The sequence below is a fragment of the Biomphalaria glabrata genome, chromosome 16, assembly GCF_947242115.1.
Source record: "Biomphalaria glabrata chromosome 16, xgBioGlab47.1, whole genome shotgun sequence".
Classification (NCBI taxonomy): Eukaryota; Metazoa; Mollusca; class Gastropoda; family Planorbidae; genus Biomphalaria; species Biomphalaria glabrata.
This window is the reverse complement of record NC_074726.1, coordinates 5,446,048-5,471,896: the sequence shown is the minus strand read 5'-3', so window position 1 is coordinate 5,471,896 and position 25,849 is coordinate 5,446,048. Positions and strand designations below refer to the sequence as shown.

Sequence of the window (25,849 nt, the reverse complement as noted above, 5' to 3'; positions counted from 1 at the left end):
CTTCCTTAATGTTGATAACGTTCACATCCATTCAAGTAAAACAATACAATTTCACAACTGCTTTGTATATTCAACGTGTGCATTAAATACAATATTTATTGATAGATGATGTCCATACTAAAGTTTATTCAGAGAAGAACAGCACAAAGGTAAGCAACCGGTTTTATTTTAAACGTATTTCTGTTTTGAGTTATCTCTCTTTAATCTAAAATAAAATTAAAAAAAAAAACTGGAGGTGGAGAAACACATTTTGAGACCAGGGGCGGACTGGCTATATGGGCAAACGGGCAAATGCCCGGTGGGCCGGTACCAAATGGGCCGGTTTGGTCGCGACTAAAGAAAAAAAAATTAAATGCAGACAACTTTTAAAAAAAGTGACAGCAGCAAGACACAAAGGCCCAAACACGTTTTCTTGTTGTTTTTTTTTTTTTTATTATTATTAGAATTAATTTTGTTTGAAAATCAACAAGAATAAAAGAATTACACTATACACTGTACGTGTTATCATTTGTAAAACGTTAGACCGTACGTTCTGCTATGCACAATTGCATTGCCTTCAACACTACTTTAATGTCTTCGAGACTGTGTTTGACCTGATCATTTTGCTGGTCGGCATGGGCCTTTGATCGCACTCCTATTTTGTTTTGCTCCTTCCCTCACCCGTCTTTTGATGGTTCCATTGAAAGTTAACGAAAAAGAGGGATGGGAGAAGTTAAGTTAGAAAACATTGATATAACGCGGCAAAAGGGAAGACAATTAGCTCTTTAACAAAACTTAATAGAAGTTACCTTAAACACATACACACAACCGCGAAATTGCAAACACCCAACTTATCCACAATTCAATATGGGTATAACCCTATAAAGTTCTAGTTTCTGCGATTTGAAAAGAAAAAAAGTAAGTTTCTTGTTGTTTATTTGTAATAACAGATCTAAAAATACTACACTTAAGGCAAAAAAAAAATTATTTAATTAAAACATAAATCTAGATCGGAATTAATACCCATACCGTTATGATTAATAGCAAACTTATGCTTAGTATGAAGTCATTAATGATGAAAATTATTACAATAATTTATATAGCTCTGTCACATCCGATATTTAATGAAAGGAGATTTAGAATCATTTATATTTTAAATAATATATTCATATACAAATCGCGTTTTTGAGAATGTACTAGGACGAAGCAAGAGCTTTTCACATTTAGAAGTACCTCTCTAACCTCTCTATATATAGTCCGTCCATCGTAGTTCGATTATGACCACTTTGTCATCCAGGGGGCTGAGGGCTTTGCACTGGGGTTATATGCCTCCTCGTGTGGCTGGTGAGACCTATGTGAGCCCGGACTGTTCGGCCGCTGGAGCTAGTGTCATTGGCCTTGCTTTTCTTCTCTGACGTTTTTCTTCTGCCAGCTTGGTTCTCTTTTCCTCAGCTACCTGTGCGCCAGTTTTCACAGCGCGACGCCATGATGCTCTGTCATGTGCCTCTGTCTCCCAGGTGCCAGGGTCTATGCTGAATGTCTTTCTTTGACAACCTTGCGAGGGCTTTCCTTTGCTTAGTTTACCATACAAGAGTCGTTTAGGGATGCGGTGGTCTTTCATTCTGCATACGTGTCCTGCCCATCGCAGCTGGGACTGCATCAGGATTGTGTGGATGCTTTGCAGACCCGCTTTTTGAAGGACTTCAGTATCTGGTATTTTGTCTTGCCATTTGACATTCAGTATTTTTCACAGACATGTCGTGGTAGTGATTCAGTTTCTTTGCATGTTAACTGTACACTATCCATATGTTTCTGAGTCATAGAGCAATGTAGGGAGGACGACAGCTCGATAGACCCCTAGTTTTGTATTTGTGGTGATACCACTTTAAAGGAATGGGTTGCCTGAGTCAGCCAGGAAAACCAATGACTTAGCATATTTTAAGTCACAGATCAACATGCATGACTAGATTGACACGTGAAATGCGTAGGACCTAATTATTTTTCATTTTTGTTAAGAAACGTCTGTAATCTATAAGTAATACCAAAAAGTTTGATACTCATTAAGGCTGCTATTGTAGTGTTTATAGTTTTCAGACTACATACATGTATAAATAGAATACATTATGTAAGCCTACGAAAGCATACATCCAGTTTTCGATGCGTTATCAAACTTTATATATTTTGAATAGAATTAGGCTTACACCTATGATAAAACACATGGGCGTAGCCGAGAAGGGAGGAGTTCAAACCATCACCGGCCTCAGATCTCATTGTCTGAAAGGGAAACTATACTTACTTCCCCAGTGCAGCCAACCTAAGCAAACTACAGTCACCAAATTTCATGAGCGTAGCCAAAAGGGGTTTTGTGTTCCCCCCCCCCCCACCTCCAATACAAAAACTAAAGCATTTTACATTTTTTCTGCCAGTCGCTGGACTCCACTGAATAGAAGATTTAGTTTTTGATTTTTGTAGCGGAAGAGTAGCAGGCTAATTGCACTGTAGATACCTCAAAATATGCATTTTTAAATCTTAAAATAACGAAAATAATGCTTGGATCCCGGACCCCACTGAGGGAGCTAACGGCGCTCCCCCAGACTCCCTAGCTGTCCCTTGGCGGTGTATACTGCCTTTCACTAATTATAGGAAGAGAGTATTCTAGGGTAGGAAAAACGTTTGAAAGAATGAAAGATAAGAATGTAATGAAGATTAATAACATATAGACACACACTAATATATATATATATATGTAAATTGCGGAGAGGTTTAAAATTTCCCACACACACCGAAAATATATGACACGACATTTGTGGGCCGGTTTATATGGTAATGCCGGGCCGATTTTGATACCCAGTCCGCCCCTGTTTGAGACTATCAAATTATTAAAATTAAAATTTTAAGCTCCTGTTTAGCCTACCTCTTTATCTCCGTAATTATTTTTGCACTTTCTGACAGAATTATTCATTTTTCACATGTGTACATTCTACCCTGTTATGACTTCAATAACATCTTTGTTTGTAATCAGAAAATGTGACTTTTCGTATAGAATTATAGGCGAACACATGCTCATCTTATAAGACACAAATTAAAGTTTATCAGACCGATCATTAATTTACTTTAATGAGGCCAAATCAACGATGATATCGTTAATTAGTAAAGAAAGAGTTCAAATGTCACAATTCTAGCACATCCACGTTTTATGGCTTTAATCTACATTTATATGCACAAGAAATGTTTCACTTTACAGGACAAGTCTAACAGCTCTTCAGTGAGTGGTAAGCACAAATATTTTTTATCTCTCGTTTGGAAGTGGATCGCACAAACTGATATATTGGTAACAGTTTGGAGAGTTGAAAAAAAAAATTATTCTGGCATATTTTACATCAAAGAATGTAGTCTAGGGGGTTTAACGAGAACCGATTTATGCTTTGCGAACTTACATTTAATTTCGCCACCAGAGAAAATTGCTGACTTTTGGGACACATACGTACTTGTAAGATATGTATTTGTAGACTCCTTGGCAGTTGGGACATAAGGTGATCGCCAAAGTCGACTAGATATTAAACGTCTCGATAAACACACATGTAGATAAAGTCAAGCACTTTTTAAGAAGATGATGTAAAGGTCACCTGTTAACAAGGGTGTCATGTGGCCAGCACAATTACCAATACCAACCGTCTTTACTTTTCTCCAACTAATTTCAGGTACCCATTAGAGCTGGGTGGACTCAGAGGCACCCAAAGATCCCAAAATGGAAAATCACATTCAAAACCAGGATTTAAACCCGGGGACCCCCGGTTCAGAAGCCAAGCGCTTTACCGCTCAGCCACCGAATATTTAGATAGTCTATAATAAATTCTTTTTATTCCATTACTTACTTATGTCAGCCCCCACGGAAGCATACTGCCGCAACCACACCTCTCCACCCAACTCCAATATCATACCAGTATCCTACGTTTTGGAAATGACTGACCTCTTCTTTCTTAGCTTTGCTCTTGGAATTTGAGGATGGTCGATAGCATGATTAGTTTTGGTTTTGTTTTATACAAGAGTGTGATTTAACTGCGAAACCCTCTGGTAAGGGGTTTTAAACTCAAAACCCCCTTGCTGCGCTGGGGAAAGTGATGGTTTAGTATTAAAATCTCACCTAAAATAAACAAAATCAAAGCAAAAATCACCAATCACTAAATTCCAATCCCCACCACCGCAGGGGGGGGGGATTTCATTTTGGGAGGGGGGGTGAACCCTTATCCATGTTAATGCAATGCACTTTTAACAAATGATTGCTATCTAATTTATGTAATAAAAAAGGATGCTTATTTTAAAATATTCACTATTTATTTCAACGTTTTAATTTTTTAAATATATTTTTTAAGCAAAAGGAAAAAAACGCTGCTTGAAAAACCTACTGTGTATACAAAAGCCAGGTAAAGATAAATGTTTTTACTAGTCTTCATAAATGCCACGTAATTTTAGTTATCAAAGTCACATTTTAAACATGCAAAACTAAAGTATCAATCATTCTTTGTTAAAAGTATTGCTAATGATAAGTTTATTCTAACTTTAAATAGCTCTACGTTATTGTACTCTACTATTGTATTTAAGCTTTAACATACACCTATTCGTACATAAACATTCCAGTGGTCTAATTTTACATAAGCTATACATTGGTCTAATTGTAAATAATTTTACATTTGTTTGTACATAAGCTTTACATTGGTCTAATTGTAAATAATTTTACATTTGTTTGTACATAAGCTTTACATTGGTCTAATTGTACATACATTTACTAGGTCTAATCTTATATAAACATTACAAAGGTCTGATTGTATATACATTTACATAAGCTTAATTGTAGCCTTCATAAGCTTTACATAGGTCTTATTGTTCATAATCTTTGTATTGGCCCAATTTACTTTTACAAAGGCCTTATTGGGTAGTTTAATAACTTCAATGGGGTGATATGCTATATTCCTTTGGAAATGTGGTGACGATGGTCTCCAGGTTGGGCCCTACCCACTTTCGTCCTCTGACGTCTTGCAGGAGGTTCAGACGTTAAAAGTACAAGTAAAGTTTTCCCAATTCAGAGCTTGCAATCTCCTCTATGGAGCAGATGATGTTAAGGTCATCTGTTTCTATGGCCAACGGTTAACGAGCAGGGTGTCGTGTGGCCAGCAAAACGACGAACGCCTAAACTGTCCCCAACTAAAGTCAGGAACCCGTTAGAGTTGGGTGGACTCAGGGACGCCCTAAAAATCCGAAATTTTAAAATTCCAGCCTTGACCGAGACACGAAACCAGGACCCCAGGTTAGGATGCCAAGCACTTAACCACTCAGCCACCGAGCCCCCAGGTTCAGACTTCAACAATCTTTATATCTGGCGAAACGACTTTAATTTTTTTTTTTAAATGCCGAATAGGCCTATTTTATGAGAAATAGAGTATATTTCTGCACAGCGAACGAAAACAAAATCAGAAAAGTGAACTGTAACAGGTCCTCTCACTTTAAGTCCATGATGAAGACCTCCAATTCTAGACTGAAAATTGTAAATGTGTTCTATACCAAAAAATATTTGTTTACTCTAAATCTTATAAGAAATACCACCAACGGAGGACAAGATGGTCACGTACTTGAAAACAAGCTTGGAACATGACGATGCAAAGGTAATTGTTTAATCATCAGTTGAAAACATTTGCTCAGCAGTGACGTGTATTGTTTTCTACAGTGGCTAAATATTACGCTACCGAGTACATTGGAATGTTATATATGTATATATATGCTGCGTAAAAATAAAAAATAAAAGAATTGTGTTTTTTTTTTTAATTATAGCTGGGATTGGTATATATTGATATATGCATTTTATTTTGAATACCATTATAACGATTTTCTTAGAAAAATTCACGGTTTATGAATATTAATGACAAAAAAATTCAGAACTCGTTTGCCACTTTTTGAAAAATTGAGGTCGACCGTTATATTGGTTTAAGCGTTATCGTAAAATTAATTTTGGCTATACACATTTTGTGAATGAAAGAGCTTTGAGTGACATCAAGGAAAAAAAAATTGACACCGCTTACGTCACTGGCTTACAGCAGTACACCAAAACATTTCTTTGCACACAAGAACAACTGTGAATGAATCCAAAGACCCCCATTAAACATTTGCGTACCATCTTATTGCAGGCTCTATTAACCTAGTCGCCAAACTAGAAGCCACATATACGGCTCTCTGCAATTAAAGTTTACAATTTATAAATCACGCAAAACAGAATCGCTTTAAAACATTATTCTCTTCCATAATAAATCAATCTACATAAATTGGTGGCCGTAGTGGTACACGTTTAATAGAGCCAAAATTAAAATGCTCGTATTCATTTCTACGACCGAGATAAAAAAAAAGGTAGAGAAAATATGTTAGTAGATTTTCAGAATCCCAGTCTTTACAGAGTTTCGAACCCAGCACCCCAGGTTTGGAAGCCAAGCGCTTAAAGCACTCAGTCATAGTGCTCCTTTACTAGTGTATATAATGTTATTGTTCCTTATGCAATACAGAAATTAATATTTATAATATCTATAGTATTTAACTATATTGTTTGTTCAAATACTGTTTGGTTATTGTATGCCTGAATGAATTTAGGCTAAAAATTGAAAATATTAATATGTTTACTACGATATAGTAGGGTTAAAATAAAACTTCTTTATATTTCATTGTTTGAGATCATAAACAAATTAATAGAGTGATATCGAATGTGTTTCTTATAGTCTCAAGATAACTGTATATAAATATATTCTACAGACATCAAAGACTTTGGAGACGCAAACGGACGAGCCTTTACCTGACAACTGCCCATGTCAAGTAGAGTTCATTCTAAAAGATTTAAATTCACTTTTGGACCCTTCGAGAAAAAAGAACCCTGGTCATATTTGTAACCAATTGAATCTGCTTCTCGGCTTAATAAAGCCTTACAGATATTGTTTTAAAATGCTGGAAACTAAAGTTCTGAAATATGATTTATCAGGTATGTTTGGATCTGTATTATAGCCGGAACGATTTAGTGATAATTAAATTTAAATCTTTTTCCCTGTTATGTTAAAATGCCAGTGTAATTTCTGCTTTCTGCTATTACATTTCATAAAAATTAAATACTTGTATTTATATCTTTTCTTTCAGGTTTATTTTCAAGTGTTTGTAAAATGAATGTCTTTCTGCAAATGAATATGTCTTTTGGCATTCAAATTAAACAAACAACTTCAGAAATATTTGTTTATTTCATTACTTCCAGCAATCTAATCTGTCAGGTAGGAAGTACATAAAAATGCAATGTAGCTGCTGAAAAACTCTGTGTCTTGTGTTGTGATTTTTATTTAAATGGAAGTCTGTTATTTTTTAAGTCGTTATGATTCATTATAATTTATGTTTATTTATGATATATATTTATATATATATACAGAGAGATAGAGAGAGAGAGAGAGAGAATGATAATATTTTTTTATGGTTATCGTACTCTCAGAAATTATTAGAGACAGACGAATTCTTGGACCGAATCGAAACGGAAATGGATGGCTTGCTGATACATTTGACATTGGAAGATGTAAGTGTTAATTGTAGAAAGTTTACTTCATAAATTTATCTGTTTGTTATATATATATATATATATATATATATATATATATATATATATATATATATATATATATATATATATATATATAATTGCATTATCGATGTTTGTAAAAACTAATTAATAACACATTTTTCAATAAATTAAATTATTTATTTATGATACTTTAACTATATACATAACTGATATATTTCATTTAGGATTCAGATGAAGATTTAAGAGCTGCATTGGTGGAAATTAAAAGAAACATGATGCATCTACTGTTGGCAGTAATCAGACATAAGACATGCGAGAAAAAAAGATTTTTGGGGGAAAACTGGAGAAAGGTATAGGTCTAGTTGCATTTATTTTTATGTTATATTTATTTAGGATATAATTTCAAGATTGATATCAATGTGTTTTTTTCATTTACAAAAATAGAGGAAAGTACGTCTTTTAGATTTTGCGAATTATTGGGCAGATAACATTAAGATCATTTCTAGCCTACTGATAACCAGGGCGTCATCCGGCCTGCACCGACCACTAACTGCCTTTACGTTCCTAAAGTATTTAATAATAATAAATTTAAATCTTTATTATCCGTGGGGTTGGGTTGACAAAGGGGAATCCTAAAAGTCCTGAAATCCTTGCATTCAACGCTTTTCGAACCCGATACCCCTCGGCTCGGAAGCCAAACACTTAACCACTTAGCCGCCACGAACCTATGTTGGTTTTATCATGTCTAATACATAAATCTACTGTTGAAAGTATTAGTTTAAACTATTTGCATCATGTCACTCCTATCTATATATAAAATTATCTTCATGGCTCAACAGTTTGGACACCAAGAAGTTAAGATCACACTTTTATTTCTGCAAGTCGGACTAGAGCTACCCTACGTACCTTAAGCGGCGAAAAAAAAAAGAGGGGAGGGGGGAAAACAAGTGATCTTCTCTGAATTCACCCGTTACTAAAAAGCAGGGCCGGACATAACCATTGTGGGGCCCTATGCGAAATGGATTTCTAGGAGCTCCTGGTAAATCAGGAGGCCGCGGGAAATCTATTATAAGATAAAATACGCCGTGGGTCGACTAATATACTCTACAAACATAGGATAGGCTGAAGTCGTTATAACAACACGATAGTTATAAAATAATTGTTAGTCTACAGTAAGAAATCCTTAACAAAAATAAAGGATCAGTATAATGAAAGGGGCGTGGTGGCTAAGTTTTTTAGCGCTTGATTTCCAAACCTATTGTCCTGGGTTTTAATCTCGGTGAAGACTGGAATTTTGAACTTCAGAATTTTTATGGCGCCCAACTTTAATGGGTACCTGACTTTAGTTGGGGAAATTAAATGCGGTTAGTCGTATTAAACAAATGTCGAAGAATTGTAGTTTCATCTCAATGTACTTAGTGTATTCAAGTACACGTTTGATAACAGATATTTATAGCTGTAGTAAATGTTACATCTTATAAATCATTTCATCTCGTATTTCGACAGATAATCGAGACGCTATTCTCTGATGATGACCACTTCGTAGCGGACATGTCCTTGATAGTAATGTCCTACATTTTCGAAGGACTTCAGATGATCAAAATACTAGCAGGTATCATGTTGTTTAATAAGCATTTTTTTTCTTAATTACAGGATTCTCCACATCTTTTGAGCTATTATCACTCTTCTTCTTATATATGTATATAAATATCGTCTGATATTATTTCTAGCATGCTCATAAATAATAATTATAATTATAGCTTTTATATAGCGCTACTTTCATGCTTGTAGCATGCTCAGAGCGCTATGGTCCAATTTCATTTGTGGACCAGTGGGTGGAGGGGGTATCTGGGAGAAGGATTTAGGCGCTTAGTAAACACAACTCTGCTCAAGTCGGGAGTCGAGCCTAGCGCCCCCTTCATAGGTAGCAAAGCCAAGCCAAGTTCAAGCATACTTAGCCTCTCGACCACAAAATTATTCTGTTGTAACTGTCGGGGACTTGTTAGGCCTATCTTGGAGAAGTGCCGCGAAGTAGAAATTCGTCATTGGATTCAACTCACACCATAGAATACCGAACGCAGTCTGATTCATTGCTCTCCTCATTACGTAATTGATGTGTCGGAGGAAGAGGAAGGGAGCAAAGCTACTCCCGTCTCACACCTGTCGCGATGCTTCTTCTGTTTTAATGCAGCAGCTAGATTGTGTGAATATTTTCAAGGGATGCCATATTGTCTATTCTCCATCGCGATTCTCAATAGTCACTGTCAAACGCTTTCTTAAAGTCTAATAAACTGATCATCAGTCGTTTTTTTTTGTGTATTCGAGACTGATATTTCGTAGAACGAAGATCTGCTCTGCACATGATCTGCCTCTTTGGAAGTCTGCTTTTTCTACAGACTCTTCTACAGACTGTTGAAGCCGTCTCTACAGAACAATGCCGAAAACAGAGAGGAGAGTAATGTCCCTCCAGTTGTTGCAATCTGCCAAGTTGCCCATTTTAGGAAGCTTTACAATCATTCCTTGTTCTCTTTTCTCGGGAACTATAGAAGTTTTTCAACAGAGAAGAGATCTGTCATTCTGTCAATAAGTCACTGTCCCTCATGTTATAGGATTTTCAAACACTGAGTGCTGCATTTCGGCCTAAAATATAATTTCTAGTTTAAGGCGGAAATATAACTCCAGCCCCTTCAGGAAACCAATTAATTTAAGACTCTCAAAAATCTTGTCTTTACTAGTCCCACAGTTCTTTCTTAAAACTGAAAGAAAGCGCTAGTTCAGTGGAATTGCAAATCTCTACTTTCATATCATTTGTAGTGTCTTATAATATTTGTTTAAAGTAAGAAGTAACGATGATCCCTAAGCTAAGAATTGTTTTCATTATTCTATTATAAAGTGTCAAACTGATCCTAATTTTAGAATTATATTTTCACTGAATGAGGTCTCATTTGTTTTACGTTCAAGCTTTCCAGTTTGTTAAACAATGATGACAATTAATTTCAGACTTTGATAAATATGAAATAAAGTTCAAATTACAACGAAAATAAACCTTGTTAAATATTTAGACGAGAAAATAAAATTTCGGACATTTTTGTCTTTATGTTTGTGTATATTTGTGTTTCCTTTAGCTAACGATTTAAGTCCAGAAAAAGCTTTCGAAGACTTGCTATTGAACTTGAGAAGCTATGCTAAGTACAGCATTCCGAGCAGCAAGATGAAACTCGAAGTCTTCGCCTACATTGAAGGATTGGCACAGTTGGCAACATTAGAAAAATTTGAAAACAAGGTAAATAAAGTTGTACCTTTCAAATAACTGAAAAGTATGAGACTAAATTTAAAACGACTATTTAAGCAGTTATATTTAATGGCTTTTAATTATTTAATTGTATTTTTTATATATATTTTGAAATTATCTTTAAACAAGCAAAATATTAAAAACTATTTTATTAAACAAAACTTATCTAGTGGAAAGAACCTCAAAATCTATCTATTTAATAATTACGACAAATTGATTAATTAATAATTTTTTATTTTGTTTTATTGATTGACGTATTGTCATCAACTATGATTGATCATCGATTGAAACTATATTTTGTCTTGCATTTTATATCAAATTGAACATTGTAAATAATTAAATAAAAAAGTTGTTTTGTTTTTTTAATTATGATAATAAAAATTTTTTTTTTTTAAAGATATTGACAGCTGACACCATTGATGCTCTACATTCCATTGTCCAACGTCTACAAGATCAAAAAATAGACAGAACTTATCTCAGTCTAAGTACAAAAGTAAAAGCTTCACAAACAAAAGGTTAGTTCGTATATAACACTCTTAATACATTTTTTAAATTGAAAATCTCATTTAGGGTTTGAGGGGCTAACCTTTATATGGCCTCCCAGAAGGAGTTTTCTCAGAGGTCGGGCCTGAACCAGAAACTCTTGACTCTCACTTCTGTCTGAAGAGATCATTGCTGGTATGCTGGTCACACGATTTTCACTCCTGACATCTGGCCACTTTATCCCCAGCGTCTAAGTTACCGAATGTTGTTACTATCAAGTGGAATTATTTTATAGTCCTCTTATTTGACCGCCGCGTACCGTGAGGGGACCACCTCCTCTAGCGCTGGCTTGTGCATAAAGGTCCTTGTGTGGAGCGATGTGATTAGCGCTTTGGACTAAAAATAAAAGTAAAGTTCCCTTTCATACCTTGTGGTCTATTGGGCAGATGATGTAAAGGTCATCTGTTTCTGTGTCCTACAGTTAACGAGGGTTCGGAATGGTCGATTAAAAATAAAATACCCCTTTCAGACCTGCGATCTATAGGGCAGATGATGTAAAGGTCATGCGTTTCTAAGGCCGACGGTGAATGAGGGTTTCGTATGGTCAGCACAATGACAAACCGCCTTTACTTTCTTCAACTAATGTATTTTACCTATTAGAGTTGACTGGACTCAGAGACGGGTCTTGAATACATTGGTTCCTGAAGTAACCCCGTAGGAAGCAATTTCTTAACCTACTGTTCACCCATTCATTTCCATTAACGGACGTATCCATGAGAGCTAGAAATCTTCGGATTTCAACAGACAAAGCCCTGACAGCTACATCACCGGCTTTGAAACTAAAGTGTGGAAATATGTGTTTGTAAGAGACATTATTGGACAATATCAATAGTTAAATATTTATATTCTAAACAACAAAACAAGTTATCGAAAATTTGATTTCAAAGAGAAAAAACGAAGCTTTAAAAAAAATAACAAGTTATTTTAATCTTAAAGTAAAAAAAAACCTGACACTATATGTTGCAACACAATATTATCAACAATAATATTGATGTTAAGTTGGTTCTTTTACTTTTTACTTGATAAAAAAGATAGATGTATATTTGTAGATATATTTAGATATATTGCCTACTTGTAGATTTATACGTGTAGATATATACTTGCAGATACATTGTAGATATATACTTGCAGATATATTGTAGATATATACTTGCAGATATATTGTAGATATATACTTGTAAGACAATCGAAATTTTTTAAGGAGAGATTTTTTTTACGGGTTTCACTTATTTTTGTATTGATTAGCAATTATAATTAAATTTTTTAAATCATTTTTATTTTCATTTTTATTAAATGTTTAAAATCTCCAGACATTCCCTGTGTATCTTTGAATCGAGAAACATCTGATGTGACTAGGTTTGTTGACAATGATACAGGTAATTTCATGTTTTATAGATGTGAATGTTTTAAATAGTTTAGCTTTTGAATTAGAAATAGTGCAAATCTACTAGTAGTCTAGTAACATAGTACTCGTGATTGAATCCGTGTAGAGAAATGTCAATGCTTTGTTATCTTTTTAGCAGAGATTGAGAGAGAAAGAGTTAAAGAAGGGCGGGAAAGAGAAGACGAGAGTTAGGAGTTAAGGTCAGAAAGAGAGAGCTAGCAAATATTATTATTATTATAGCTTTTATGTAGCGCTACTTTCATGCTTATAGCATGCTCAGAGCGCTTTGGTCCAATGTCATTTGTGGACCGGTGGGGGGGGGGGGAGGGGGTATCTAGGAGTTGGTTTTCCGTGCTGCCCGAGTCGGGTGTCGAACCTCGAGCCCCCTTCTAGGTAGCCAAGACAAGCCAAGTTCAAGCGCACTTAGCCTCTCGACCACGCTTCCCACCATATTTAGGGAAGAGACAAAAGTGAGAGAAACCAACTGAAATAAAGAAGTGAAAAGAATTATGAAAGTCAAGAATTAAAAAGAGAAAGTGGGACACTAAAAGAGAGAGAGAAAGAGAAAGAAAGAGAGAGAGAGAGAAAGAAAGAAAGAGAGGGAGAGAGAGAGTTTAATTTTTTGAAAAGGAAAATTTTCAGAAAGATATAGAAATTTAAACTCGATTTTAGGACAAGCATCAACGAAAGAGATGTATATAAGACACAAAGACTTATTTATATCTAGAGAAAAAAAAAATGTTAGCCAGGTCGCCTTGTGATAAATTCAAATAATAGAGTGCTGTAACATAAAGCTCAACAACAACAGCAAAAAAAAACACAACTATTATTCAATGGATACCAGCACATATAGAACTAGAAGGAAATGAGAAAACCGACACACTCGTCAAGAGTGGGAGTACAAACTCACAATTAAAAATTGCACTCTATCCAGAAGAAATAAAGAAACTAATAGTAAATAAATAAAATAAATGAAAAATGGACAAGCTCTCATCCGAATCATAAGAAAGATGATGCCTATCATAAGCTCTCCCGACAAGATCAACGTCTAACTTTCGACCGGACACAACAGAATGCGACAACACATGTACCGGAAGCTCAAATTGGAACCAGTGAAATCTGCCCATGTGGAGTATCAGCAGAGAATGCCGACCACGTCCTCCAAAACTGCTCTCTTTACCAAGAGGCCCGTACAAGACACTGGCTCCAAAGCACCCCAATAGAAAGAAAACTATACGGAGAGCTCCCTGATTTGGAAAGCACTGCGCAGTTCATCTCATATATTGGTCTAGTCATCTGAACGCTCTAACATAACAATGAGAAGAAGTTTGCTGTATAGTGTGCCGGTATAAAAAAAACGAATAAAAGCGACCGTAAATCAGATCCACCCATAAGATGACTTGATGTAGAAGTAGAGCTAGAACATTTCAGAGTTCTGGAAATGGTGACGACAAACTATGGAGAGATTTGAATGGAAAGATGTGTTGAAGTAGACCTAGGGACTACATGAGCTGAAGCGAAACATAAATGATGGATATATTATTAATGTTTTATATGCTTAAATTTTCCCATTTTTATCTATTCAGATGTAAAAAATGTCTTCAAAACTTCGGACTACATAAATTTTAAATCTCCAACCTTTGAATCACTGAGCTCGTCGGGAGACTTCGCTTCTAATTGGTGCGCATTCGGCCGTGGCTTTGATTATGCTTTAACTAGTCATAATGGGTGCTATGACGTGGCTCAAGATTCTACACTTGCAGACAGCGGAATCGACAGGGAAACCCTGATTTTGTGAGTAGATCCTTAATAGAATAACACTTGTGGGTACATTTAGTAGTTGGTTGAATCACAAATATCATTTTTATGATACTTATTAATTGTGTTTTTTTTTTTTGGTCAGACAAGAAAGCACAAAGAGTTATACGTCCAACCTGTCAGTACAATTATCTTTAGATCCAGGTAAAACTAGATTATCTTATGTTATGAAATATTTTCTGAATTATTTATCGATATCGATTTTATTTTGATATTTACGTACCCAGATTGATGCTTGCAATGTAACTTTGTAACAACCGTTATATGTAAACAGATCAAAGCACTAAACAGGAACCTTGTTCAAAGTTGCAGGACCTTGAAACTGACAGACAAGCGATTGAACTTAAGGGCATTATCGGACAAGGGAATTTCGCTACAGTATGGAAAGGTAAGTTGAAACCGATTGCTTCATGTATTTTTTTATTTCGAAATACTTGTTTATAGCTCAACGTCCACGCTATAGCACTCACACAAATGAAGGCAACACTCAACGAAATCCAATAACACCGGCGAAAAGCCGAGCAATCAATATAAGTTAGTCGACGCTGACACTGAACAAGAAGTTTAATAGCAATGAAGGGAACCATCGAATGTCAGCTAACTCTATACGTTCATGCAAGTCTTCCTATCTCTAAATACGTTCATGCAGGTCTTCCTATCTCTAAATACGTTCATGAAAGTCTTCCTATCTCTAAATACGTCCATGAATGTCTTCCTTTCTCTAAATACGTTCATGAAAGTCTTCCTATCTCTAAATACGTTCATGAAAGTCTTCCTTTCTCTAAATACGTTCATGAAAGTCTTCCTTTCTCTAAGGCGTCCTGGAAGTAGTCTGTTTACGTTGCCTGATATTTCGATCTTTATAAAACCTAGTCTTGTTTTTAGTTGTCATTGTCTCTAAGTCAAAACTTCCGCTATTTCCGAAACAAATAATTAATTTCTAATTGTGTCAAAACAATACAACATGACATGGCCAAATAGTTTTTAGCAGTTAAAATGTATACGATTATACATTTCCTTTCATTGCAAAGTAGTAGTATTTAGAATTAGTAGACAGGATAGTTTAAAAAAAAATAAAAAAAAAAATATTGATATATTTTGGATGTTTCTTAAGAGTTAAAGATAAAATACAAATTAGCGCTAATCCAAACCAGGACGACGGAGGTTGGCAGCAGGCAGTGTATGAACCTGGCCCCATCGCGACGACCGAATGACAGTCCGTGGAGCGCACCCCATGACCTGGCAGCCAGGGAGCAGAGAAATACATTTTTTGATTATGTTATCAGAGTTTATTAGCTCTCAATTCTAGACAGCAGTCCTAGGTATCCTAATTAAGAATTTCATTCACGCAGTCATTAGAAATAAATAAATATTAAGCTAATTTGGTGGGCATGTCAAAACAAGGAGAATCACATAGCGAAACGGAACAGCTTCTCTCAGAGAGCTTAAATTTATGTGGCTTACTGAACCAAGAATACACGAGTTGAACAATGTAAAGTTTCCTTTCAATATTTTAGGCTAAATCACGTCATCATTATAATGTCCCCAGGTGTCAAAGATAAGACATTAGAAGTGGCCGTCAAAATAATTGATTCTTCCATGTCTTTGCCTTGCTCATACATGCATGAGGTCAATATCATGAGCAGACTAAAACACCCAAACATAATTCAGGTATGGTGTTAATTTCTACGTCAATCAATAAAGAAGTCGTTTGCTAGATTTTTTCATTAAAATCATTTTAAAGACAGATTCTTTTAGCACTACTACTAACTCAAATGCAACTTTAAGGCATATTAGCCCCAGTGGCGTAGCTAGAGTAGGGGGAGGAGGGTGGAGAATTAGAAAATTCCCCCTGGCCCCCATTTGAGGAGGGGGCCCAAAAATTAGTTTTTTTTTACATTGAAAATGAAATATTACGCAAAATGCAGGGGTCCCCAAAGAGGTCAAGCCCCCGGGTCCCCAAACGATGGAAAATTGTTTAATTGGTTTCTACAAAGTTTGAAAATTTGGAGCTTCTTTTAGTTTTCATCCATTTCTATCTATCTACAATAAAATATTGATAGCAGAGTAAAGAATGGTACTACTTTATATTAATTTATATTGTCTTTTATATATTCTTATCTTCTTATCTTATATAATAAAGATGTTACTTTAAAAAAGAAGATGATTACGTCCTATGCGTCATGCATTTAGTCATGCGTATTAACCAATGACCTAAATTCTTCCTAGTCTCTGGATTTCCTGGCTAGTTCAGGCAACCTATTCCATGCTCTAATAGCATTAGGAAAGAAGGAGCATTTGTACAAATTTGTCCTAGCATAGGGAACGAGGAATGTGTCTTTCTAAGTATTTTATTAGATTTTGTTTTTGTCTTTGAAGATTATGGTTCAGTGTTTTATGTATAATTGCTACTTTAATTTTGAGTCTTCTATCCTGAAGGCTTTCTAAATTTAGTGATTTTTACTAAAGGTGTTACTCTAGTCAAATGTGAATATGTGAATATTCGTTTGTTATAAACCTAACTGCACATAAAGCCAAAAGAGTTACTAAAAAAAAAAAGACAACTAAGCCCTTGTATTTTTGGGGAACGCAGGTGAGGAGAGTCTGGAATGGAGAGATGAAGATCTCATTGAAGAAAATTGAATTTTCGAGTCAGCTCCTCAAGCAGAAGAAGAACATCTTCGCGTGTATACTATCGATGAGCACATGAAACCTCTTTGGGAAAAAAATTGATGAGAAATTAATAATTTGAAAGAAATAATTTTTTTTTAAATTTTGTGACGTGACGCAGAGGGGGAGAGGGGGGTCTGAGAATTTGTGATACTTTGTGACAAGGGGGAGGGGGGGTCAAAAAAGGTCATTTTTGCGTGACGTCATTTACGAACGACCCCTTTGAGCTGGTTGGGCTGGTTATAAAGATCCCACAATTTCAAATCCTAGTCTTTGCCAGGATTGGAACCCGGGGAGACCCATTTCCGAAACCAAGCGCTTTACCACTAATCCCTCACCTATCCTGATGCGATGAATGAGGACATTATAAAAAAAATTGTATATCATTTCGATTCGATGGCTAGGATACTTGCTGAGCGTACATTCGATACACTTATTTAATTTTTATTCGCAGTCAAACAAGATTTCCACCACCTTGATTACTGGTGTATTTTCAGTTAAATATTTACATTATTTTCTAATTTAATATTGTTACAAATGACCAGTGACAGGAAGAGGTTAACGTGTGACCCCGACGAGATAACACAGCAGCGGGTGTTCCCTGGAATGTACATGTATAAACAGAGACAGGATGTGACGTGTCCTCACGTGTTGTTCCAGGGGACGAACAGATCTAAGTAGGGGGACAGTTACTAATGAATAGTGACAGATAAAGGTCACTACGTGTGACCCCGACTTGATGACACTGCAGCGAGTGTTTTCTGGAATCTACATGTATAAATAAAGACAGGATGTGACGTTTCCTGACATGTTATTCCAGAGGATACTAGGAGTGTTTATGCAACTTTAGAGAAGCGATTAGGGACTCTATATAAGCCAGAGAGTTAATGTGAAAGTCAGTCGTATGGAGTCGTGAGTGAGCCGTTACATTCGATACAGACTATGTAAGACGTGTGCGGCTCTGTGGAAGAGAAATGTGTACGACTCGATGCAAGTTAACTAGGGTAGAGTTAACTGGAGTGGACTACTGTCGTTAAAGTCTATACAGCGAACTACAGTGGACTTGAGCCGTTACAGTCGATACAGTCGATGTAAGACGTGTGCGGCTCTGATTCGGTAGACTTGAGTACGACTTGGTTCAGCTTTGGGAGACCTGGAGAAACACTGGGAAGTGTGTCGTTGGTCTGTTCTGTGGAATACGGCTCGAGGAAAGTTGAGAAGAGATGAATTGCAACGAAGTGAAGAGATGAATTGCAACGAAGTATAGCTAACTGTAAACTGACAGATATTGTACAGTCTTCTACGCTACATGTTACATTAACGAATTGTTAGAGTTAATAGTCATTAAAGTTATATGAAACTGAAAGTTTAGTCGTCAAGTTCTTTGCTGTGTTTTTATTTGTGTGCTTACTAATACTTCTAGCCAGAAGATTCAGAAATACGTAACAATATGCATTTATTTAATTTCTATGTGTTTGATTGATTCTATTATATCCAGCTACTTAACGTGGTCACAATTTCAAATCCAGTCTTCATTGTCCTGGAATATATGTCCAAAGGAGATTTAAAAACATTTCTTCAAAGTTCTGAGTCGAAAAGTTTACTATACAAAGACTTTGTCCACATGGATCTACAGGTAAGAAACACAAATGCACACATACACTTATAGATGTGTTTTTGTTTGTCGTGTGTCATTAATATTGAAAGTTAATAGTAATGGAAAGTAAATGACATTTGATCATTTATTAAAAAAAAAAAAACAACCTGATAGACAAGGTTTATGTTCCGTTCTGAATTTTCAGGATTAAATATCCAAAGTTTCAACTTAATCCGAGAAGGAGAAGTTGGGAAGCGGAAGAAATAATGTGTAAAAGGTTAGTGCCCCAGATAGACAGGCCAGACAGACTAGCTTGATAAAAGTTTTGTTAAAAATGTTTTTAGGCAAACTAGGAAGTCGATAGGTGGAGATCTTGCACACAAAAACATTTAGAAATTGTATAAAATCTATAATATGATAGAGCACTAAGACTCTACTTCTACTAGCCTAGCTCCAAGTCTCTGTTATAGTACTATGACTCAAGATTTACTGACAAATATTTTATTAGAGGACTTTTGTTTTTTATGAATTGCATGATTTTTTTTTCAGTGTTTATTTTATTTTGCTTTTTCATTAGGGGTCACCAAATTCACTTTGTCTAGGGTCTCTAATTACCCAAGGCAGGCCCTGAAAGCCACTACTCTACCCGGCTCTCAGTTAAAACTGCGCAATGTTACAATTTCCACTATTGAACTTGACGACCCTGGTACGAAGAGCTTGAAATCTAAATCAACAGCCAAATATTGTAGAATCGACAACTCGAAATGTCAAAATTTATTATCGCTGGACTGTACTGAACTCATATTTGGCTTGAACTTATTGGCCACTTCTTTCTAAATGATCACATGACCATATCACAGGTGATTTCAGGTGAAGTGCTTACACCACAACATTCCTCTCCCACGTTACTGTGTCGGCTGGGCATGCAGACCCAGCCCCCCTCCCCCTGCCCTATGTTCACCAATTTATTTATAACATTATTTATTTATTTTAGGTTACTGAGGGTATGCTGCACTTGGAACAAATGGAAATAGTACATAGAGACCTTAGAGCCCAAAATGTATTAGTTGGAGAGAACATGGAAATAAAAATTTCGGATTTTGGAATCGCCCTTGATTTAAGAAAAGAAAGTAAATTATATAATGATCTCAGCGGTGAGTTATTGCTCCCTCTTTATAGGATTATAAATTCATAAACTATAAGTATTGCCTTCTTCAACTGAAGAATAAACATGCTTCATTTAGAAGGCATTAAGGGGAGGTTCCTCTTCCTTCCACTGCCCCGTTAACCACAGAGTATTATTGTGCAGTTGCCCAGAGCCTTAAATGTTAAATTGCATATGCTTCGGCTAATTGAGCAGCGTAAATATGTATTACATTATTATATGATGCATGCATTTAAACACGTAAAAAAAGAAGTGAAGGAAATCTCTCTATTGACAATGTCTCATCCGCTGTCCATGTACTGTTAGAGCTTCATCAATAGTAAGAAAATTTTTGTGATGGAAAAAGGGTTGTATGCTAATGAATATGGTGCCATAAGCGTTATACTGTGCAGGGCGTTTCTGTGTGCTATATACAGTGCTTAGTAAGCTTCTGTAAAGCTGTCTTACTAGAAGTGGCAAAAAGCAATCCACTACCAATAATATGCTACTAATTTCATGCGATGGAAGGACTTGTTATCACTAACAGGGTAAGGAGGCAGTTAGCTTCATGACTAATCGGCTGTCTACCCGCCTAGCCAAAGGAAATCTTTGAATTCAAAACTCTGCTGCCTTGAGGGGGAAAAAAGGATCTGTTGACCTTTAGTGAACTGTGGGGTGAAGTTAAGAGTTTGAGTGGATGTCCTTTTTGACAAACCCCCTGAAACCAGCCCTGGTAATAGATTTATTGGTGTTTCGGCTTGAGTTGTGTTTCTTTTTTGACATCCCGCGCTTTCATCTTTGGTTAATTTTTGTTCAATGTAACCTAATGTTCTGTAGTTAAATTTTGTTGAATAATCAACGAAGAGAGCATATTTTACAGATTCGTCGTTTCCTATCAAATGGACATCGCCAGAGGCAGCGATCAAAAGAAAATTCAGTTCTAAGTCTGACGTTTGGTCCTTTGGTGCTTTTATGTATGAGATTATTACGCGGGGTCAAGATCCCTATGGAGGTAAGTAATGAGTCAAAAGGATAGGTAATAACATAATATTCAAGCAAAGTGGAAACTTACGTGACGCTAAGGGCTATCCCAATTAATTTATAAAATACTACTAATTAGTTATTAGACGCCATCTAGTTATAGAAAAGCTAGTTGATAGATACTCATTAAAAAAAAACAACTAAAATGATATCTGAACAACCGATAGTTTTAAGGCTGAAAGAAAATCTATATAAGGATTGAGTTCGAGTCCGAAAATTTAAGGAGTGAGCAGTATATCCATGTTTTTATGCTTTATATTATTTAGTCACATTTATTCCTCCACACTCTCTCTCGGAGGCGTCCAAACTGTGTAGCCTCTGCCTGCCTACAAAACTCAATGTCTACCAAGCAGTGTTTGTAAGCCAAGCACTTTAGCAATTAGCTACAGCGCTCATATCGCAAAAGTTCTTTGATTTACGTAATATTTTTAGGGTGTGGTGTTCGAAAGGACTCCCAACCATGGGGGGGGGGGGGGTTCTGGAGTTCATCATCATCATCATCAAACTCCATTAGAGTGAGGGCTTGAGAGGCTCAAATCCTCTCTTGCAAAAGCCCTGGACAGAAACCCTGCTGTCTTGCGTAGTGCATAAATGTCGCCATACAGGTCGAGAATTTTGGGCTTCCCAGACCTGTCGAGACGGAGATCAGCAAGTCTGGGGCAGTCAAACAGAATATGAGGCACGGTTTCCTCTTCTTCCCCGCAGCGGGGGCACCGTGAATTAAAATTTGGCCATAGCCGCGAGAAATATGAGCCAACAGGACAGTGGCCTGTCCTGCACTGTGCTATAATAGCTTGCTCAGGCCTGGACAGCCTCCACCACGGGGAAGTGCGGTCAGGGCGCCTCATGCGCTCCCAGACTCCACGGGCTTTTTGGCACTTGTCCCAGCACTCAAACCACTTTTCCATTTCTGTTTTTTGTAATATAGCCAGGGCTTGATGAAAGCTTACAGCCTGATCAGTGGGTGGAATTTGCCCTCCCTGGTGGGCCAAAGAGTCTGCGATTGTGTTGCCAGTCACACCTATGTGACTCGGTACCCACTGCATTATTACAGGGGTGCCATAACATTGTTTGATGTTATGTGAAGCCATGATGACAGTGTTGATATTGGGGGGCCATGGTCCGGGGCTTTGCAAAGCCTGTAGTACAGATTTTGAGTCAGTGACCACAACAATCTGTGTTGCCCTCAAATGTCCCTCGCCGAGTTGAGAGTCAATGAGTTCTGGAGTTAAAATCGCCATAAATATTGGGATTATCATATATAAAATCAGAACAGCTTCACATGAACTGTTTTTGTAGACCCAATATACCGCATGGTTTTAAAAGAGTATTATTGCTTAAACAGAGTGCAAAGGTTTTGAAATACAAAGTAGAGCATTGAGATTTATATGTTCAAATTTGATTAGAGTAACACCATTAGTAAAATCACTTAACTCAGAGAAACTTTTTGGACAGAAGAATAAAAAGTAAGTAGCTATAATACATAAAACAATAAATCATAACTTACAAATAGAAAAAAAAAAAATTAATAAAATACTCAGAAAGATACAAAGATAGAGGCACATTTCTTATTCCATATGCTAGAACAAATTTGTACAAGTGCTCCTTCTTCCTTAGTGCTATAAGAGTATGAAATGGGTTGCCTGAATCAGCCAGGAAAACTAAGGGCTTTGCAGACTTTAAGTCATTGCTTAACATGCTTGAATATATATGACTAGAATGTCACTAGATTGACACATGAAATGCGTAGGACATAATTATCAGCGTGCAATCTTTAAGATACGATTAAAACTTAATCCAAGAACAAGTGAGGGAGAAATAAGGTGTTCACTTAGGAACGAAACCCTACATATGTATCCGCATCTGTGAATACTGAAGGATTAATTTCCTTTGTTGGTATTAAATAAAATAATTCAGTACCAGTAATTAATTGACTAATTGTTAGTTAGTTTTTTTTTTGTTATTATTATTGATTAATGTCCTTTCTTTCCAATGAACTATTGTGCGAAGTTTCAACTTGATTCAAGAATGAGTATGGGAGAAATAACGTGTACCAACGTCTTACCAGACAGACAGACAGAGCTGATATACGCTTTGTAAAAAAATATAGGGTGTTAACTTCCATATATGATTGAAGATATTTTTGTTACCTACTGTAAATTACAAATCTTTTTCTAGATCTGCCAAACGATTCTATTCTGAAAATGTTGAAAGAAGGTAAATCTAAGATTCTTCCAAGAGTGAAACCATCAGACATTCCGAAACAGTACTGGAATATGATGCAAAAATGCTGTCGACAAGACCCAGACAAAAGGCCAAGCTTTAAAACCCTGAACACATTTTTCACGTCGATTTTAGAATAATTTTTAAAGATTTCTTCTATTCAATAGTACTCTTTACATTCCTGTCATAATCACTATAACGATAAAGGTTACAATACTATTAACCAATTAGAACCTTGTACAATAAAAAAAAACAAAAAACTAAAGTACTATGTAAGTTGTCAATTCAGTTGTCTTTTGTTATCTTTAAAGCAGTAAACTAATTGTTTAGATTTAGACGCACTTAACAATTTTTTTTTTATAAATACAGAATAATTAAAGATGTGAAAATGCAAATGTATGTAAAAGTATTAATTTTTTTTTTATTTCTGCTCTAAACTTAATCGCCTTTTTGTTTACACTTTAAAGATCACATTTATGTTTTTTTTTGTTTTTACTTGTATGTACTACTTAAGAATAATACATGTATATACTTGTTATTTGGGATGGCAATTTTTCCCCTTCCCTAACAACAATTCTTTTTTATTACATTGCAAAAAAAAATAAAAAAAATTGACATATCAAATGACCTAGTTCGTTGCTGTTATTGGAGCTTTCTGCATGAAAGTCTTTCTAATAATTTTATGAACATTATACTTTTAAATTCATGAGTTTGGCATAATAATATTTTTGAAGAATTTTTTAAATGTTATAAACGTTTAAATTATGTAAATAATGTATGTATATAAAAAGTAATGTTTTTATTTCATTTTTTTTTTATACTTTAGACTGCTACTATCTGATGTAGGATATTGTAATGGATAGCAGGCAAACATTGAAATACTCTGTAATATGATGGGAATTATAATTAATCTTTAGAATGATAGACCGTAAAGATCTATTCATTCTTAATTACATAATATAATGTACATATTGGGAATTAAAAGACATTTCTGTACAATTCTATATTTTAATTAGAAGAATTTTTTTCATAATTAAATAAATTATACCAACGCCATAGGCATTACGTCAAGTCTGTAAGCATTATGTCAAGACTTAAAGTATTATGTTAAGACTGTAAGCATTATGTCAAGACTTAAAGTATTATGTCAAGACTAAAAGCATTATGTCAAGACTTAAAGTATTATGTCAAGACTAAACGTATTATGTCGAGATTATAAGCATTGTTGTGCTCAAACCAACACTATCTAATCGCATTCGTGTCCGCACAGCAGCTTAGCTACCCTTTTGGTTCCGAGATTACTACTTACAATACTTTCTTATTTCTTGTCCTAACAGCACCTTGTCCAGATTGTAAGCATGTTGACACTGTTTATTAAAAGCCTGATGTCAAGAGCGTACACATTATGACAGTGTAAGTCTAAGCTTGAAAGACAATACAGCACGCTCTGGTAATCTTGTTTGCATTCCATATATCATTTTTTGTAGTCTGAAAATACGTAAATAAGTAGTGTGTAAGTGAGTGAATTTAAATGTCTGTGAGGCTAAGGTCAATTATTGTGAACCTTTAAAATATGAGACTAGAAAAGAAGTGAGATCAAATATTGTATTGTACACAAACTTTTTGTTCACTTGTAAAAAAACATATCAAAACACGATTTCCGTTATACAACAATTTCTGTTATACAACGTTATCTGAAAATGTTGACCTTTTCATTAAAACGTTTAGCCTCTATGCATTATTGTTTCTTTTTTTTATTAGTAAACCTCCTTTGTGCAAGTTTACACAATCTACCAGACAGGGCCGCATTTAAGTATCTGGAGGCCCCGTGGTAGAATTTTTGTGGAGGCCCCTGGGCCCCACCTGCCCACCATTAAATTCGGCCCTGCTACCAGAAATCATCTACATAGTTGAAGAAACACTTTTTTTTTGTTTAATTTACTTTACCTTATGTAAATATTAAATTAAAATATTTTTAAATTCGGAAAATTGCTTAGTCACTTAGAATAAAAAAGATTGTAAAACATTTAAGAACGCTCAATTTATTATATTAAAATTAGACTTTTCTTTTAATGTTGCTGTCTTCTGTAGTTTTAACGCTAGGCTAATACGTAACATTAAGAAATATTTATATATATATATATATATATATATATATATATATATATATATATATATATAAATCAGTCTCCTTTATAAGACCGATGGTGGACTGTAATTTCTTATTTGATTTCTTTCTTGTAATGCTTCATTAATGCAAGAAGTCTTTCCAGTGAACTTTGCACAATCAAGGTCTTCTATTGACAGTAATAATAATAATAATAATAATAATCTTTATTATCCGTAAGGAAATTTGTCTTACAATTTGTGCATTACACCAAACAAAAAACATTATAACTATAAGAAACCAAAGTGTACATTCACACCAGACGCACTCATAATTTACATGTGACAAAGTTTATACCAGATTGTTCTTATTTAATGATTTGATTGCCAGGGGAACAAAAGAGTGTTTGTGTCTGTTTGTCTTTGCTATCGGTGTCTTGTATCTCTTTTGTGATGGT

At 35.4% G+C, this 25,849-nt stretch overlaps 1 protein-coding gene across 3 annotated transcripts in view; it reads left to right on the top strand.

The window, feature by feature from the left end:
- LOC106050176 (tyrosine-protein kinase Fer-like) overlaps positions 1–25,019 on the top strand; it is a 28,965-nt gene extending 3,946 nt beyond the window's left edge. For all 3 annotated transcript variants that reach the window (XM_056013523.1, XM_056013525.1, XM_056013524.1), the window contains 20 exons: positions 106–149; positions 3,224–3,251; positions 4,353–4,403; positions 5,572–5,639; positions 6,772–6,994; positions 7,147–7,274; positions 7,487–7,567; positions 7,798–7,923; positions 9,080–9,185; positions 10,699–10,856; positions 11,263–11,380; positions 12,719–12,784; positions 14,379–14,586; positions 14,696–14,754; positions 14,885–14,998; positions 16,160–16,281; positions 18,779–18,916; positions 19,872–20,031; positions 20,902–21,033; positions 23,241–25,019. In XM_056013523.1, the coding sequence (XP_055869498.1) occupies positions 106–149; positions 3,224–3,251; positions 4,353–4,403; positions 5,572–5,639; positions 6,772–6,994; positions 7,147–7,274; positions 7,487–7,567; positions 7,798–7,923; positions 9,080–9,185; positions 10,699–10,856; positions 11,263–11,380; positions 12,719–12,784; positions 14,379–14,586; positions 14,696–14,754; positions 14,885–14,998; positions 16,160–16,281; positions 18,779–18,916; positions 19,872–20,031; positions 20,902–21,033; positions 23,241–23,425 (2,315 nt within the window). In that variant the 3' untranslated portion in view covers positions 23,426–25,019. The remainder of the gene's footprint in view (positions 1–105; positions 150–3,223; positions 3,252–4,352; positions 4,404–5,571; positions 5,640–6,771; positions 6,995–7,146; positions 7,275–7,486; positions 7,568–7,797; positions 7,924–9,079; positions 9,186–10,698; positions 10,857–11,262; positions 11,381–12,718; positions 12,785–14,378; positions 14,587–14,695; positions 14,755–14,884; positions 14,999–16,159; positions 16,282–18,778; positions 18,917–19,871; positions 20,032–20,901; positions 21,034–23,240) is intronic.
- Positions 25,020–25,849: the final 830 nt, after the last annotated feature.